Here is a 15,659-nt window from a genome sequence, read left to right as displayed (position 1 = left end):
AAGAGTGAATGTTTGATAACATAAATTTAATAGAGAATAACAAGCAAATCCTATGTTAATGAACAATCTGAGCTACATATTTTCACTTATTCATCACCTGTCAACTCTTCGGAGTCCTTCGTACCGAGAACTTCCATCAAACAACTGGTGGATACAGCCAGTCCCATGGAATCTTCCACTTATCAGTAGCTGAGCAATGCAATTCTGCAAATCTCATTTTACCAACATGAACTCACAATTTGTATATATAAGAACTATCATTCTGAAATATCCTACTTATGCAGTGAAAACATTGTGTCATACTCTGATTTACAGAGCAGGACATAATACAGAAAAAGAATAGAACAATTCAATTGCACAAACAGCCTTCTATATAAAAGAATTTCAGCCACAAAGTGCTGAAATTCAAAAATGTCCACAATACATTGTAGTGTGTTAACTGTCAGCATGTTTTGATGTCTGTCCAGCCTTTTTTTGTGTAGAACAAGGTCCGAACTCTCTACGTCATACAAGTATAACTTTTTTTGTTTCTTATCATCACATGTATCACAAAAATCCGCCAGATTCAAAAGCAGCAGCAACCAGAAAAGGTTGCATCCACAAGAATGCTTTTCAGTCAAATATCTCCGTGTTTCACTATGGCTTCTCATAAAGCAAAATCTTGAGCCAGTATGTCAAATAATGCATCATTTGAAAACCACTCCCATTCCCAATTAAGAACAATACAAGAACTTGAACAATTCCCATCATTTACATGCAAAACCTCAGGATAAATTGTGAGGCTGTTCTTCACATACATCTACTTGTTGGAATTTGAAGATTGTATTAAAGGTACAGACTGTTTGGGTTCAGAATCGTCTGAACTTTCTGGGGAAGTTCCCTTTTTTAGCTTGTGATTATTATATGCGGCTACACCTGCAATAGCTGCACAGAACACCACAACTCCGTATGTTATTAAGTGCTCATGAAGTAGTACCATGAATCATCATACTTCTTACCACACATATAAACACAGTAGGCAGAAACTTATGGTTAGAAAAACTAGTATGAGAAATAAGAAAAACAAAAACATCCCAATCAACTGAAGTTTAGATCAGCGTTACACTTATCACCCTCCAAGTTACAAAATGATGTACTACTAAGATCCATAACCATCAGTTGGCATCTGTCTCCAAAGAATCACTAACTAGAAGTGATGATTTTGTCAGTCCAATCTAATTCTAATTCTAAAAAAATCAAAACCAATTGCAATAGGTCAAAAGAAATCTCAGGTATTCTCCAAAGACCAGCAGCAGCGTTGATATTTGCAGTTATGGTAGTTGGTACAGTCCATTCTCAAAAGTTCTAAAGTTTGCACAAACCCACAGATACAAATCAAAAGGATTATGCACCTGCCAGAAGTCAAATTGAACCAAAGCAAGAAGAGATGAAGATTTAATGCAGGTTTTTCAATATAAGGGATTGATCCATCGTCTGGGGACAACCATTGACGTACGACTCCTCATCACAAAAAAAATGCAGATAATCTCGGGAACCTAAACAAAAATGCATTCACTGATCTCATCTTTTTATAGATTGATCCTATTTGACTGCACAAGATTATGTGGAGCTCAGCACAGAGAACATTGAACATGACTGTAATGCACTTTAAATAGTAATATCTCTGCAGTGAACCACACAAGAGGGCTAGGAGAAGAATTTTGAGGAGGAGGTTAGAAAAGTTACCAATAGCATAACCAAAAAGATTAATCAGTGTCAATTTCGCATCAGCAAAAAGTAATGCGGATAACAGCACAACCACCCAATCTTTGACAACTCCAGCAACGCGAATTGTCAGGGCACTTGTATGTTGAATCACCAGAAAAACTGACAGATTCAAGGCAAAGGTACATAGAGAATTTAGGGTTAGAACAAGAGGTTGAAAGCTCCATGTCCTCTGTTCATCCATCTTAGGTTTCTCCAAAAAGATCCATGGAACTAAAAGACAAAGAGCACTGCATTTGACAAGAAGATTCCAATCAAATTGAAAATTATAGTGTTGAAACAGAAAAGATAAAATTTTCAACACATCAGCTTTTAGACTATAAAAATACATGCCTGCATGGGCTAACATAGTACATCACAGATATGGGATTGAGCTTCAGGCCTTTTCGTTTCACCAGAATCTCCATAAATATAAGCCTCAAAGCTTCTCCAACAACACCTCCCATTTGATAGACAACACCTACCCAGTTAATATCTATTTCCCCATAAGAAGCCACAAGAACACCCAAACTGATTACTGACATTATGAGAAGCATTCTGCAGCTCATCATTTCGAGTCCGGCAGCAACCCCTAGAATGAAAACTGCTACTGGCACTGCAGAAGAAACCAAAAGAGAGAGAGAGAGAGAGATGATGCCCTTGGCACAAATTAAAAAAGTACTTGAGCAGATGGTCACCAGCCCAGCCTCTAAAGCTTATCTATCAAGCATGAAGTGTCGCATGACAGTTCCCCTATGAGTATATTTCTATGCTGTAGTCTACAGTACATAAGCCAGCTGCAAACAGTACTACTTACTGATTGCTTTCAACATCTGAGCGAATGAAACAGAAATATAGAGGTAGGCAGTGTTCCCAAGCCAAAGTGTCATTGCAAACATTGCACCAATTGGTATGACCGAACTAATGTATCTGCATATTAAAACCACAATATATTGATTGAATGATAATTTCTAAAACAATTGGAAGAGAAATCTGACAAAAGAAAACCACAAAAAAAGAACAACAACAAGAAGAAAAAAAATGACAACAAGAGCAAATAGTTATCTTACATGGATGAATTAGAATGCAGGTAAAAAAGATAACGAGAAGCCCACACTAAAAGATTCATCAACTTTTTGGTTAAGTTCACACAAATAGGTAAGTAAGAAAGTTCAACATTAACTTTTGTTTCTCTCATTATTTGGTCAAAAAATTGGTAATTACATCAGCATGGTGAACTCCTTTTTTAGTTTATTTGATTACTCCATTTGAGTTGGCACATTTGTAAGATCAGAATTTAAAATGTAACAACTCTAATGAAAAACACAGGGAGGCTCCAAATTGAATTTCAATTTATACAGAGTTGATGAAAAGGATTAGTTCTTTTTAGGATAAAAAAGGCGGATTGTTGTGTAATTTCTTGTGAGAAAGATAGGTGGTATAATTATTTCACATGAAAGTGTATCACATAAAGAAAATGGACATATAATTTGGGAAATAAGGACTAAATGAGCTTAAGTACAAATGTCAGGAAAGAGAATAATGCCTCTGATAGAAGCCAACCAATATCCAGAATAAGAAAAATATTTGAGATGAGACTCTTTCGCTGGAATACTCACATATCTAGAGTCATCCCTTCCTCAACTTTCATTATCTGCATGAAATCCCCTGAATTAGCACTATAAGGTGGCATTCATGAAACTATTAAAATACAAAGAAGGAATATTTCTTACCTTGAGAACCTTGGTAAGCACAAAACATAGAATTGAGGAGAAGACCATGTGAAGCAGAGTCAATCCAAGGGGATAGGGAAAGTTTATTTCTTTTGAAGACAAAACCCACTGCAACACACATCACTATAAGTCAGATAAAGCCTAAAGGAGCTACAATATGTCAGAGATGCAAACTAGTCTTAAAGGCCGCAATTGTTAACTAAAGTTGACTTAAAATAGAGCTAGATAAAGGATGGCACATCTTTATCTTGTCTTCTTTCCATGAAATTTAAAAAAAAAAAAGAAGCAGAAAGTCATGATTAAATAAAGTATTGTGGCCACTGGCCACAAATCCAAAGAAAATCCCAATTCCTCTCTGTAACACCTCGTACTATTTTAAATTAGATAAAATCCGAGAACCTTGAGAAAAGAATGAGAGAAAACCACTGTCAGTAGGTCCATGACCCACTTTGCAGCCCGTAGAGTGTTCTACGAGCCGTAGAAGGGGCCCGTGGAACCCCTCGACACAGCCATTTTCATAGTTCCAAGACCCTTTCTACGATTCAACCTTACGAGCCGTCATTCACTCTACGATCCGTACAGTCAGTCGTAGGGTCCAGTGACACATTCTAGTAGCTACTGGAATGTGCACCTAGGTCCTGTGACCAAGGTTACGATCCGTACAAATTAGTATGAGCCGTAGAGAAGGACTCGTAGCCCCCTAGTATTTTCCCTAGTGGAGCTTCACGAGGGGTCTTTACGATCCATAGGAGGGTGGTCGTAGACCTATAGGGTCAATTTCCAGTGAGGTCCCAACCTGGCACCAAGCTTCTATGACCGGCCTTCTACGATCCGTAGAAGACTCCACGGTCCGTAGAAGTGCCCATAGCGGCCAGACCCAATTTTTAAGTGGGGGTATTTTCGTCTTTTCCCACCTTTCCAAACTCAAACCAAAACGCTTTGGGACTAAAATCAACCCTTTATCAGTCTCCAACAATCATTTTATCTCATTAACAATTAGAATCTTTTGAGAGCACAAATTGGAGAGAAGGAGAAAAACAAGGGTTCAAGAGTTTCAAGCAAGATCTTCTAGTTTCGCTTAGATAATCGTCGTTCAAGGTATATAAGGCTAATCGCAACATAGGACTGAGTTCGTCCTTGTGCCCTACATCTTCATTCAGTCGAGTTGAGTTTCGAGTTTGAGTTTCAAGACCGTTAAATTGAGTTCTTGAGTTATCTATGTGGTTCCTTATTGAGTTCCTTGTATATATAAATATATTGCAATGATTCCCATGATTTGAATTCTTAAATTGTCGTTCATGTCTACATTCACATGAGCCCTAGTTAATTATATTCATGTCTACATGCATATAATTAATTATATGCATTGCATTGAGTTTAAAGAATGATATATTTCAACTTTTAATTGAGAAGGAGTTTGAGCCTTGAGAAGTCTTTACTATTTTGAGCATGAGTCTAAATGAGTCGAGTAATGCATTTAAATATCTATTTTGAGATTGAGTTGAGAAATCAAGTTATGCTTTTAAATGCATTCATTGAGTTGAGAATATAACTAATTTAAAGAGAAGAGATGAGTTGAGAAGAGTTGAGTAAATTGAGTAAAGTTCAATGAGTCTAAATGAGTTATTTGAGTACATACACTCATTTGAGATATGAGCATAATAAATATATTTTTGAAAGTAATATTGAGTACCGATTTGAGTAAGAGTATAGAACAATTCGAACCGCATAAACTACGTAGTCAACTTAGGATAGGATCGCGTTATTCATGCGGACGACTCCTCATTAGCCTCATTGAGGGCTTTTATTGGATCCATGAGATGAGTCACGTCCCTTACCCTGCCAAGGTATTGGACGGATGTGGCAACGACAATAATTGATTGTATCATCACGATGCTCATAGTGATGGTTAGAGAAACTCCCTAAGAATAAAATATTATTTTATACTGAGTTGCATGATCTATCTATGTATTAACGCATTGTCTTATTTATACATAGTGCATGCTTTATTGAGTTGAGTTATTTCATGAATTGAGTTGAGTTGAGCATTCTTGAGTTAGTTTCTTTTTAGCTATTTTACATATCGTACATTCCATGTACTGACGTCATTTGGCGCTGCATCGTTTTATGATGCAGACACGGGTAATAGAGATCCTCAACAAGCGCATCGTTGAAGAACAGATTTTCATTCAGCTTTGGTGAGACCTCTTAGCATTCAAAGGAGCTCTTGAGTCTTTATTTCAGTCTTTACATTATTATTACTTTTGAGGTAGCCGCGTGCCTATCCCGGTACCTATTTTCATAGTTAGCATTAGAGGCTTCGTAGAATAGTCGGACAGAGTTTGAGTTCTTTCCATTTACTCTCAGGGTTATGTTTGAATTATTCATATATTATATTCAGAGTTATTTTGAGACTTTATTTTGAGGAGTGCACTTCTATAAATTTGCATGCCCATCATGAGTTATATTTCTTTAAGTTGAGTCTTCCGCTTAGTAGTTAGTTAGGCCAAGGGTTTGCTTGGGAACCAACAATGGTTTCTGAGTGCGGTCACGCCTAGGGTGTAGACTCGGGGCATGACACTCTCTCTCTCCCTTCCTCCCTCCGATCCTCTCTCTCTCTCTCTCTCACTCACTTCTCACTAACAGAGGATTATTTTATAGGCATTTAATTCACTAAGATGTCGCGGGTTCTCAAAATTCAAGTATGGGAACTATGGTGAAATTATCTAATGACATAAAAGATCAAAGCCAATGATATAGGTTCCAGGACCAAAAAAATAAAAACTTACAGATTCTAACTTGATATCAGCAAAGAAAAATCTAACTGAATACATGATAGATCACAATTAAGGAACTTATACGAACATGATTGATAGGCTATAATAACATGCAACCCTAGTTCTCAGTGTCCCCATCATACACTGATGTGGAAGGGAACTTTTGCCAAGGAAAACAGTAATGGACAGGACAGACATATGGAAAAGGAAAACCATACATGGTGGTGTGCTTTATACTGAACTACTTTTTTAATGATAAAGCATTAAAAACAAAATGACTTTTAGTATGCACAAAAGGTTTCAGTACTGTGAAGTAGCATACACATTTGGATCTCCTCTTTTTTATAAGCTTTATATCAGTTTGATTTGGATCTCATATATGTAAAGAGAGCATCAAAACTTGTTCAACAAGCATAACAATTCCATATAAGCTCAGTAGAGACTTTATACCAGAAAAAGAAACTCATTTACATCCATTGACCACAAACCTGTTTTGAGTCCCCAATACACCTCAAACCCACAAAAAGAAACTGAAAGTCATCTATGGCAATAATACTTACTTTAGAGCTTCCATAATCTTCTAATAGATTGCTCCTTATGTATATTGAATGCCACTTCTATATGTTCACTTAACAATTTCTAGAATGAATTCTCAACTAAGTTGTAAAATGTACAAAATATAGATAGTGTGCATAAAAGCAATACTAGAAGATAAGAATCTTTCCAGTGTTTACACTTCAGTAGCTTCTTTGAAGTTTAAACTGGTCAACGAGATTTTTGACTGATTAAAAACAGAATGTCACCTTAAGTTTCCGGTTAAAGGAATAAAATGTTTTCACAAACAATACAGTTGGAACAAACAAATCGATGAATTAGTGAGACTTATGGTACTAAGGCTTTCCATGAAAGGAATATGAAGTTCTATATCATTAAACTCCAGCTTGGTGCCTTCAAATGTCTAAGAACTAGTTCATTTACTTGATTACTTCATTTCCCAGCTTATCCTCTATAACAACTCAAAAAATAAAGAAGAGAAGACAGAGTTCAAGTACCAGTTGAAGTGCAATTGGCCCTATGAACGTCAACACTCCTTAGGGTGTAATTTCACAACCTTGCAACAATGTCAATCTTCTACTACGTGTGTATTATTCATAACAAGAGCCATTTCTTCAAACCATCAAACACAGATCCACGATTTTAAGTAAATGGACGCAAAGTAAAACTGCACGGGGGCAGTTTTGGTCCAATCCTTGCATTTGCCATAAGAAAATCTATCGTACAAATTATTTATCTAGAACACACTAACTCAAAAGGACTAAAATCCTGAATTAAGCTTCAAATTCTAGCTCGGCGTCTGAGTGACTGCACCAATACTCTCTTGTTATTATGTGAGTACGAACACGTATCTTATGAAACTTTTCAACTATAGGTCCAAAATGAAGGCAATGGCTAAAGTCGCCCATAGATCCAAGGCACAAAGCATTACTCCAGTATCAATAAAAATTACAAGATCAATGCAATATAGACAACGAATCCAAATCAATTTATATGCAAATTTTACGTGGTTAATTAAAAGGAATAAGAAGCGACCTTGTTGAAGAAGATCTGACCACTCGAGAGTGCAATGTAGAGTAGAAGATATGCGTATGTTAACACATCGTCGCTCAGCCATTTTCTCTGCGGATCCGCCATTTCTGAAACCTCACACACTGGGCTTTCACGGTGGGAATGTTGATATTTGAAGAAAAGTTTAATAACTGACAGATTGATGGAGTGGAATGGTTAAAAAGTGGGACAAGAAAATCAGAAAGTGTGTAGTGTTCAGACTTTTAGCGCGCCTGACTTGGTGGAATTGGTTTTGGTTGCTTGATTTCCCACTTCTCTTTTGATCCTATTACCGACTGCGCCATTCTCGTTTACTTTCTTTTTCTTTTTCTTCCTAAAAAAAGAATAATTACCTGAGTAGCTAAACTTATACATTATATTTACCAAACATAGCCAGAATTTAAAGAAATTATCAAACATAACATTTAAGTTATTGAAATTCGTCTTGTATCGTTAATATAATAGTTTTTAAAATTCACTTTGTAGAAGTGTTTTTTTTTTAAATTCATTTTATATTGGTGATACAATAATTTGTTTTCGTATCAATAATACAATAATTTGCTTTGATACAACAATTCGCTTTGTATATGTTGATGTATCACTGATACAAATTGAATTGTTGTACCACTATTAGTGAGTAAATTTTAAAACTCTTGTTATATTTGATAATTATCTAAACTATTGTTATGTTTGATAATTAGACCTCAAACAATTGTTATTTTGAAATTTTCTCAAAAATTAATAAAGACTTTGTTTGTTTAACAGTAATGATATAAAAATTATTTGGGTTATTTCATTTTATGTGAAATATTCATATCCCAAATTTATTTTTAAATTATAAAATTGATTATAAGATTTGATGTCAGTTCGTAGGTTGAAATCCAAAATAGTGAAGTCAATTGAATAAGGCAAGGACAAAGCTCAATTGTTTTCGAAAGATTCACAATCTTCCCCCAAATGTTATGTAACTGATACAGACGTGAGCAAATAAGAATCTCCGAAGGGTGAATTTTGGAGACAATATTTTTTATGATTTAGCTATAAATAATCTTTCATTCTAAGTGTGAACCATGGAATCATTATTCATTAACCATTTGTCAATCTTCTACTACTATCATGTGTTCTTGCTTTGTTGCTCATTGTCATGATTAATATCAATAATAGTATAATACCCAAAGTTTATTCGTTGATGTTGTTAGCCAATAACACCGGACCATAGGCTCTTATTATTTTATTTCTATTCTATATTTGTTAAGTTTTTTTCCTTATCCCCATTAATTGAGCAAATTATATTATACAAATCACATATTTTAATAATGTCAATTCGTGTGTTTTAAATGTACCATTTTAAGGACAAATAGTAACAACTAAGCTCTTGAATAGCTTCCTCGATTCAAAATTGCAAGTTTTTCATCGGCTAAGGTGGGTATTTCGTACCTATTAGCTGCTTGATCTTTTTCTTAATTGAAAAAAGTCACAAACCTGAATTCCAAATTTAAATTATATGAATTTAACTTTTAAGATTTTTAGTCATAGATTTTGAAATTAAAATCTAAAAATTATAATTTTTAAAATTTAATTCAAAATTTATGATTAAACAGTAGCTTATTACTCTTTCCCATTTGACAGACTCAGCATGACATATTACTTTACTACTCAACTGCCTAACCATGCCTATATATAGTTATTGGCTATTTAACAATGGCCTTTTAATTACTCAAGTTCACGTGTAGTCTTGCTGCACCCATCCCAATGTATTCTCGCAACAAGTTGCCCATGTAAAAATCTTTGGTTTATTATGGATACTAATTACTAAGCTTTTTGGATTGACCGAATTTGATAATTTTGCTAATTATTTTTAACATTGAATATATTGAATTCCGTTGTTACCACTTGAAATTATAGCTATTCGTCGAATAATTTGGACTTTTAGCAGTATCTATTTCGCTAGAAGACAGCGACTCTCAGTTCTCATCTCCCCCATATCGTTTTATTTTCTTCTTATCTTCATATAATCCTCTGTTTTTCTGTATATGGACAAGTGGCAGGGTATTATTGAGATGACTTTATGATAAAATTACGATTTATGCCCTTTTTTCGTTAATCAATAAGCATGTAAGTTCAGTGATACATACTAGATGAATGATGTAGGGGTGGTTGTACAAAATATCTTGTGTTTTGATAGGATCAGATAAGGTTGTACTCTTAGAGGTGTGATGTAGACAATCTACTCATATTATTCATGAAATATATAGGTCATATGATGACAACTTTACCGTTGCTAGAAGTCAGATGAATATGGATTATTTTTGGATATTATTGTGGGGATGATAGTGAAGGGAAATTGTGAAACACAGAAGAGGGTTATGTGATAGAGAGCCACACATTCGCCCACCCCTAATCGGATGTGGTTTATAATATTCACCTCCAAAAACTGATCCTCAATTTGTGCTTCTCTATTCATCCACCCCATACAATTATTTGTCTTTTTCTTATTTCCTATTTAATTGATTTCTTGCCCCATTTTTCTCAGTATTATTATTGGTTCCTTCTCTACTATTTTAGTAGCAAGTTGTTCACTGGTTTTCACTTAGCACAAAGTGTTCTCAACAGCTTGGGAGTGTCCAAGGTCTGTTCTAGATTTCCTTACTCTTTCTTCAGTTTTAATTTACTTTCAAGAATCTTGTTTGTTTGAGTCCTTATTAGCTGTTAGCTATCTGTTTACTGCATGCATGTTTGATGCTTTTGTTACTTCGAGTGAACAGTACCATCTAAAGAGACTCTGTTTTCCTATTTTTGATTCATTTGTCCTTGTTCTTGTTTTCTGTTATTCAAGGGTTTTGTTCTGTTTCTGTTCTTGTTTATTATTTCTTGATCAAACATAATGTTAAGTTGTCTCCGTGTGACCTGGTCACGGGTTCAAGCGGTGAAAGTAGTCACTAATGTTTGCATTAGGTTAGGCTGTTTACGTCACACTCCTTGGGTGCGGCCCTTCTCTGGACCCTGTTAGCTAACGTGGGATGCTTTGTGACTGAGCTACCTTTTTTTTTTAATCAAACATGTGAAGTTTCTTGTACCATTAGGCTCATAGAAAATCTATTGTTAATCTAAGTTGCTTTTACATCTTTGATGCATACATTTTCTTCACTAATTATGACGAAAACTTTTTCCTGGAAAATATTTTACATGATGAAGTCATTTTTTGGTGTTTGGTAGACGGAGGAAACTATTTCCATCAAAGGGGGTCGATGACTTCTCTCCCTTATAGGTGGAAGTCATCTTCTTGTATAAGTATCCCAGCTCTAATTACTTCTTTTATGGTTGTTTATCTAAGTTGTTTTTACATCTTTGATGCATACTTCTTCAGCTTCACAATTAAGGTGTATTTGGTATGACGAAAACATTTTTTTTTCTTGAAGAATGTTTTACGTGAAGTCATTTTTTGGTGTTTGATAGGAGGAAACTATTTTCCATCAAAAGGGGTGGATGACTTATATAGGTGGAAGTCATCTTCTTTTATAAGTATCCCAGCTCTCACTTCGTATCACTTGCTTTAACTAACTTTTAGACATTAATATTTGACAGTAATACTAAAAAATATCAACCAGATACTATCATCGTACTTTATATCATGATATGGTACTTAATTTATGCCCAACCAAACACTAGAAAAAGATGTAGATGAAGTTTCTTTGAGTAAAATATTTTCCTTGGTTGCTGTCATGTGATTTAACAGTAATATGTATCTTCAAGAAGGCTTGTCTATAGTGCTAATTTTGTGTAGCATCAGGAATTTTGGAGGGGGAGTGCAAAATAACTGCTAAAGATGGAGGAAATAACCAATGTTATGGAGTATGAGGAGATTGCCAAGAAAAAGTTGCCAAAGATGGTTTATGACTACTATGCCTCGGGCTCTGAGGACCAGTGGTCTCTGGCTGAGAACAGAAACGCCTTCTCAAGAATTCTGTAAGCAGCTCTAGGTCTAAGACCTGAACTACATAAAATATGACTCTTGGGATTATATTCACATATATATTCTGTTCTTTTGTAACCGATACAGGTTTAGGCCCCGTATTCTCATTGATGTGAGCAAAATTGATATGGCCACCACAGTGCTAGGATTCAAGATTTCAATGCCTATCATGATTGCACCAACAGCCATGCAGAAAATGGCACACCCTGAAGGTATACCTAGCACTCATACAAGTTTTTTTAATGTATAATCATACTATCTGGATTCCTTGGGCATAACTATGAATTTATGTCATGTTATCACAACTAACCTCAACGGACATAATTTTCAATCAATTATGAATTTCCATCCATGCATTTTTGAAAGGCTTTGAGCTCTGTCTACTTGAGAAAATTGTTGGTCACATACTCACATTTGGTTTAACTATTGATTATTAAAGTTGAGTCTAGGGTTCAGATGGCAATAGATTTATGTGTAGTACTAAACATCCTTTTTGAGGGTTCGAGCAGTCTTTATGTGGAAAACTGTAAGGTGTTTTGGAATTCTGATTACTTGGTTGCTTTATGTAGGAGAGTATGCTACAGCAAGAGCAGCATCAGCAGCAGGGACAATCATGGTTAGTCTCACTTGGTTCTCCATAGTAACTCTAATTTTATAATAATGCCTTTGGATTGCAAATATGATGGATCATAGCTGATGTTACATAGTGTCGATAAAGTACTTTAGGATTCTCTATTATACGAATATCATTGCAGCCAATGGTTAGTGACTTTAAATCTTCTTTTGAAATGCATAGTACAATTGATACAATTGAGTCAACTTTGGCTTTGCATTTCATGTCTTGCATATAATTACGTTACAATCGTAATAAATGAAGCTTTAAGTTTCTGGAAGTGATCACATAATCAGGCAACATCATTTTGTTTCCCTTGCCTTTATTTTTTAACATGTACGGTACAAGTTCTTTTCTCTTTCCATTTTTGGTTCTCTTATTGCAATTAGAAACCTTGGAATTTGTTGTTCATTGTTAATAAATTTATACAGGGTAAGACTTCTTGTTATTTAGAGTATGGATGAACAGAAAAGATATTTCAATGGAAACGGAGTATAGCTTTGCACCCTTTGATTTTATGTATGATTTCTGCCTCTTCATTGCAGCTAATTCGATCTTTAGTTGGTGTTTGTTACTGTAATTACTATCCCCCGGGAGAGAGAGGGATTACGTATTAGAACAACAATTTACTGGTTCCTCAGAAGGCACTTGAAGCCTTACAAGCTGTTATGATCTAAAGTACTTGTATTTGACTTAGAGCGTGGTATTTTTCCCTTTGTTAACGCAACACAAAATTTGTCTTTCAGACATTGTCATCTTGGGCCACTTCCAGCGTTGAGGAGGTTGCTTCAACAGGACCTGGGATCCGTTTCTTCCAGCTTTATGTGAGCATGAACTTGCAGTTAAAATTTAGGAGAAATGTATACATACACCATATAATGTCTAAATTGTATCTATCCTCTCATATATTCAGGTCTACAAGGACAGGAATGTTGTTGCTCAACTTGTGAGGAGAGCTGAAAGGGCAGGTTTCAAGGCTATAGCCCTCACAGTTGATACCCCAAGGCTCGGACGTAGAGAAGCTGATATTAAGAACAGGTATATATCCTTATATTACTGTCACTCCATTAGGTTGTGTTGCCTTTTCAGCCTGCTAAGGAGCTTAATATATGAAGCTGTATACGTTAATTTTATCTTCATCACCTTGCAGATTCGTGTTGCCACCATTTTTGACATTGAAGAACTTTGAAGGATTGGACCTTGGCAAGATGGACCAAGTGAGTGGAAAAATGGATAGTTCTCTAATCCGTGCATCAAGTTTTTGTAAGAATCTATTTATGTATAATCTTAAATTGTCTTCTTGTTGCAGGCTAATGACTCTGGATTAGCTTCGTATGTTGCTGGTCAAATTGATCGCACTTTGAGTTGGAAGGTACATTACCTTTCTTCGGCTCCTCCTACATATTCCATGTTTTATTCCCCTTTTCCATCATTTCTTGAGAATTCAGTAGGCCGAGAACTATTCTTTAATCTCAAATAGGTAGAAACACTAAAGACACGAAATACACATTTTTTTTTGGGTCAATGAGGAAAAGAACATCAGTTTGTCAGTAGTTCAAGTGCACTAAGGTTAGGATTGAAAGTCGAAACTTAATTTGACATGACAAAAAAAGATTTGATAAACATGCATATCATTTGAAACTGTGATGGGCATTCTGTGCTTAAAAATGAATCTCGAGACAAATTTCATATGTCAAGGATTTCTTTCTGGACTTGAACAGGATGTTCAGTGGCTCCAGACTATCACTTCAATGCCAATCCTGGTAAAGGGTGTACTTACGGCTGAGGATGGTATATGATTCAATACCCTAAATAATCTACCCGCTTTTATTATTCAGTCCTATTATGCTCATGCATTAATGCTGAAACAATTTACCACCTTGAACTTGCAGCTAGGCTTGCAGTTCAGGCTGGAGCAGCTGGTATCATTGTGTCAAACCATGGCGCTCGCCAACTCGATTATGTCCCTGCAACAATCTCGGCTCTTGAAGAGGTACATATATGGCTTGTTTCTAAGAGTAGTTGTTCTTTTGTTGTTCCACTAATCTGTTCTTTGCCTAGAATATCTGTTGGGAGCTTCTGTACACATACTGATTTGCTCCGTTTGTGTTATTGTACCAGGTTGTGAAAGGTGCACAAGGCAGGGTCCCTGTATTCTTGGATGGAGGTGTCCGCCGTGGAACAGATGTCTTCAAAGCTTTGGCACTTGGAGCTTCAGGCATTTTTGTAAGTACCATATACTCATTGGACCTAGATTAGCACATAGCTCAATCTTTCATCTATTCACCAGTAGACCAAATAGCGCCTTTTTCCAAAATTCTCCCTTGAGAATGATCAACAATCTGAAAGTGATTTTAAATCTCCCTTCTGTACACAGTTGCATATTATACCATGTTTCCTTATCGTCTTCATAGATTCTAGTGAGTGACGTGCGTTCTGTGGTGTCCTTAACAGATTGGAAGGCCAGTAGTTTTCTCATTGGCTGCTGAAGGAGAAGCTGGAGTCAGAAAAGTGCTGCAAATGTTGCGTGATGAGTTTGAGCTAACTATGGCATTGAGTGGCTGTCGCTCACTGAAGGAGATTACCCGAAACCACATTGTCACTGAATGGGACGCCCCACATGCTGCTCTTCCAGCCCCAAGGTTGTGAAAATGTACCTCAAGTTTCATATTATTTCATCAAAGCAAAGTATTGCTTCACTATCTCTGAAGCTTATGTTTTGATTTGAATACTCGTATCTGTTAATGAGTTTTCGGTTGTGTTAAGCTTTTCATGGTGATGGAAAACTGATATATTCTGATAAATGGCAAGTGATGCCTCCATTGTACATCCTCTATTTCTATATATCATCATATCGTGGAACTTCACGCATAAAGTTCTCTGCTCAATAGCCAATACATTGCTGAGATAAAACTTTTCTTGTTTGTGGCATGAGTTGTTCTTAGTTGGAACAAACTAGAAGATTTGCATCTTCAAAATCCATGCTAAATTCAGATAAAGGAGCAGGACTATGGTAAATTAATCATTAGCATATATTCTTAAAGATAATGTTAACTACTTTGGAGTTCATGTAGTTGATTGAATTATGTGTGGTGCACACAAACAATACAACAACATTTTGAAGATGATAATTATATAATTACTAACAACAGTTAGAAATTTTTGATGTGACACACTCGAATATTTTGAAAAATTAAAGCACAAAAAGTTAATTA

General features: G+C 35.7%; 2 protein-coding genes across 4 annotated transcripts; one reads left to right on the top strand and one right to left on the bottom strand.

Moving 5' to 3' along the window:
* Window positions 1-260: 260 nt before the first annotated feature.
* LOC129893280 (probable sugar phosphate/phosphate translocator At3g14410) lies at window positions 261-8,201 on the bottom strand. 2 transcript variants are annotated; one of them, XM_055968788.1, is made up of 8 exons: window positions 8,092-8,197; window positions 7,844-8,010; window positions 3,477-3,584; window positions 3,363-3,397; window positions 2,561-2,673; window positions 2,098-2,359; window positions 1,726-1,994; window positions 261-924 (listed from the first exon to the last, which is right to left on the bottom strand). In XM_055968788.1, the coding sequence occupies exons 2-8, from the start codon at window positions 7,943-7,945 to the stop codon at window positions 800-802; spliced, it is 1,014 nt and encodes a 337-aa protein (XP_055824763.1). In that variant the 5' UTR covers window positions 7,946-8,010; window positions 8,092-8,197; the 3' UTR covers window positions 261-799. The 2 variants fall into 2 exon arrangements, with proteins under 2 accessions (XP_055824763.1, XP_055824762.1); XM_055968787.1 differs by having other exon boundaries at window positions 7,844-8,201.
* Window positions 8,202-10,110: 1,909 nt separating this feature from the next.
* LOC129891142 (glycolate oxidase 1) lies at window positions 10,111-15,319 on the top strand. 2 transcript variants are annotated; one of them, XM_055966408.1, is made up of 12 exons: window positions 10,111-10,487; window positions 11,643-11,824; window positions 11,919-12,043; window positions 12,401-12,447; window positions 13,191-13,268; window positions 13,358-13,482; window positions 13,595-13,661; window positions 13,754-13,816; window positions 14,166-14,235; window positions 14,337-14,437; window positions 14,566-14,670; window positions 14,899-15,319. In XM_055966408.1, the coding sequence occupies exons 2-12, from the start codon at window positions 11,685-11,687 to the stop codon at window positions 15,091-15,093; spliced, it is 1,116 nt and encodes a 371-aa protein (XP_055822383.1). In that variant the 5' UTR covers window positions 10,111-10,487; window positions 11,643-11,684; the 3' UTR covers window positions 15,094-15,319. The 2 variants fall into 2 exon arrangements, with proteins under 2 accessions (XP_055822383.1, XP_055822382.1); XM_055966407.1 differs by having other exon boundaries at window positions 10,202-10,487; window positions 11,649-11,824.
* The last annotated feature ends 340 nt before the right edge of the window (window positions 15,320-15,659 follow it).

The sequence above is a fragment of the Solanum dulcamara genome, chromosome 6, assembly GCF_947179165.1.
Source record: "Solanum dulcamara chromosome 6, daSolDulc1.2, whole genome shotgun sequence".
Taxonomy (NCBI): domain Eukaryota; kingdom Viridiplantae; phylum Streptophyta; class Magnoliopsida; order Solanales; family Solanaceae; genus Solanum; species Solanum dulcamara.
This window is presented reverse-complemented; position numbering and strand designations above follow the sequence as displayed.

What these genes read in the sequence shown, in the direction of transcription:
- LOC129893280 (XM_055968787.1), bottom strand. Translation starts at nt 7,945, where the DNA reads ATGGCGGATCCGCAGAGAAAATGGCTGAGCGACGATGTGTTAACATAC. An exon ending in TGCTTACCAAGGTTCTCAAG is followed by an intron (nt 3,398 to 3,476) that starts GTAAGAAATATT and finishes GATTTCATGCAG; the next exon opens with ATAATGAAAGTTGAGGAAGG. An exon ending in TCTTTTTGGTTATGCTATTG is followed by an intron (nt 925 to 1,725) that starts GTAACTTTTCTA and finishes TGTTCTGTGCAG; the next exon opens with CTATTGCAGGTGTAGCCGCA.
- LOC129891142 (XM_055966408.1), top strand. Translation starts at nt 11,685, where the DNA reads ATGGAGGAAATAACCAATGTTATGGAGTATGAGGAGATTGCCAAGAAA. An exon ending in GAAGCTGATATTAAGAACAG is followed by an intron (nt 13,483 to 13,594) that starts GTATATATCCTT and finishes ATCACCTTGCAG; the next exon opens with ATTCGTGTTGCCACCATTTT. An exon ending in CAATCTCGGCTCTTGAAGAG is followed by an intron (nt 14,438 to 14,565) that starts GTACATATATGG and finishes TTATTGTACCAG; the next exon opens with GTTGTGAAAGGTGCACAAGG.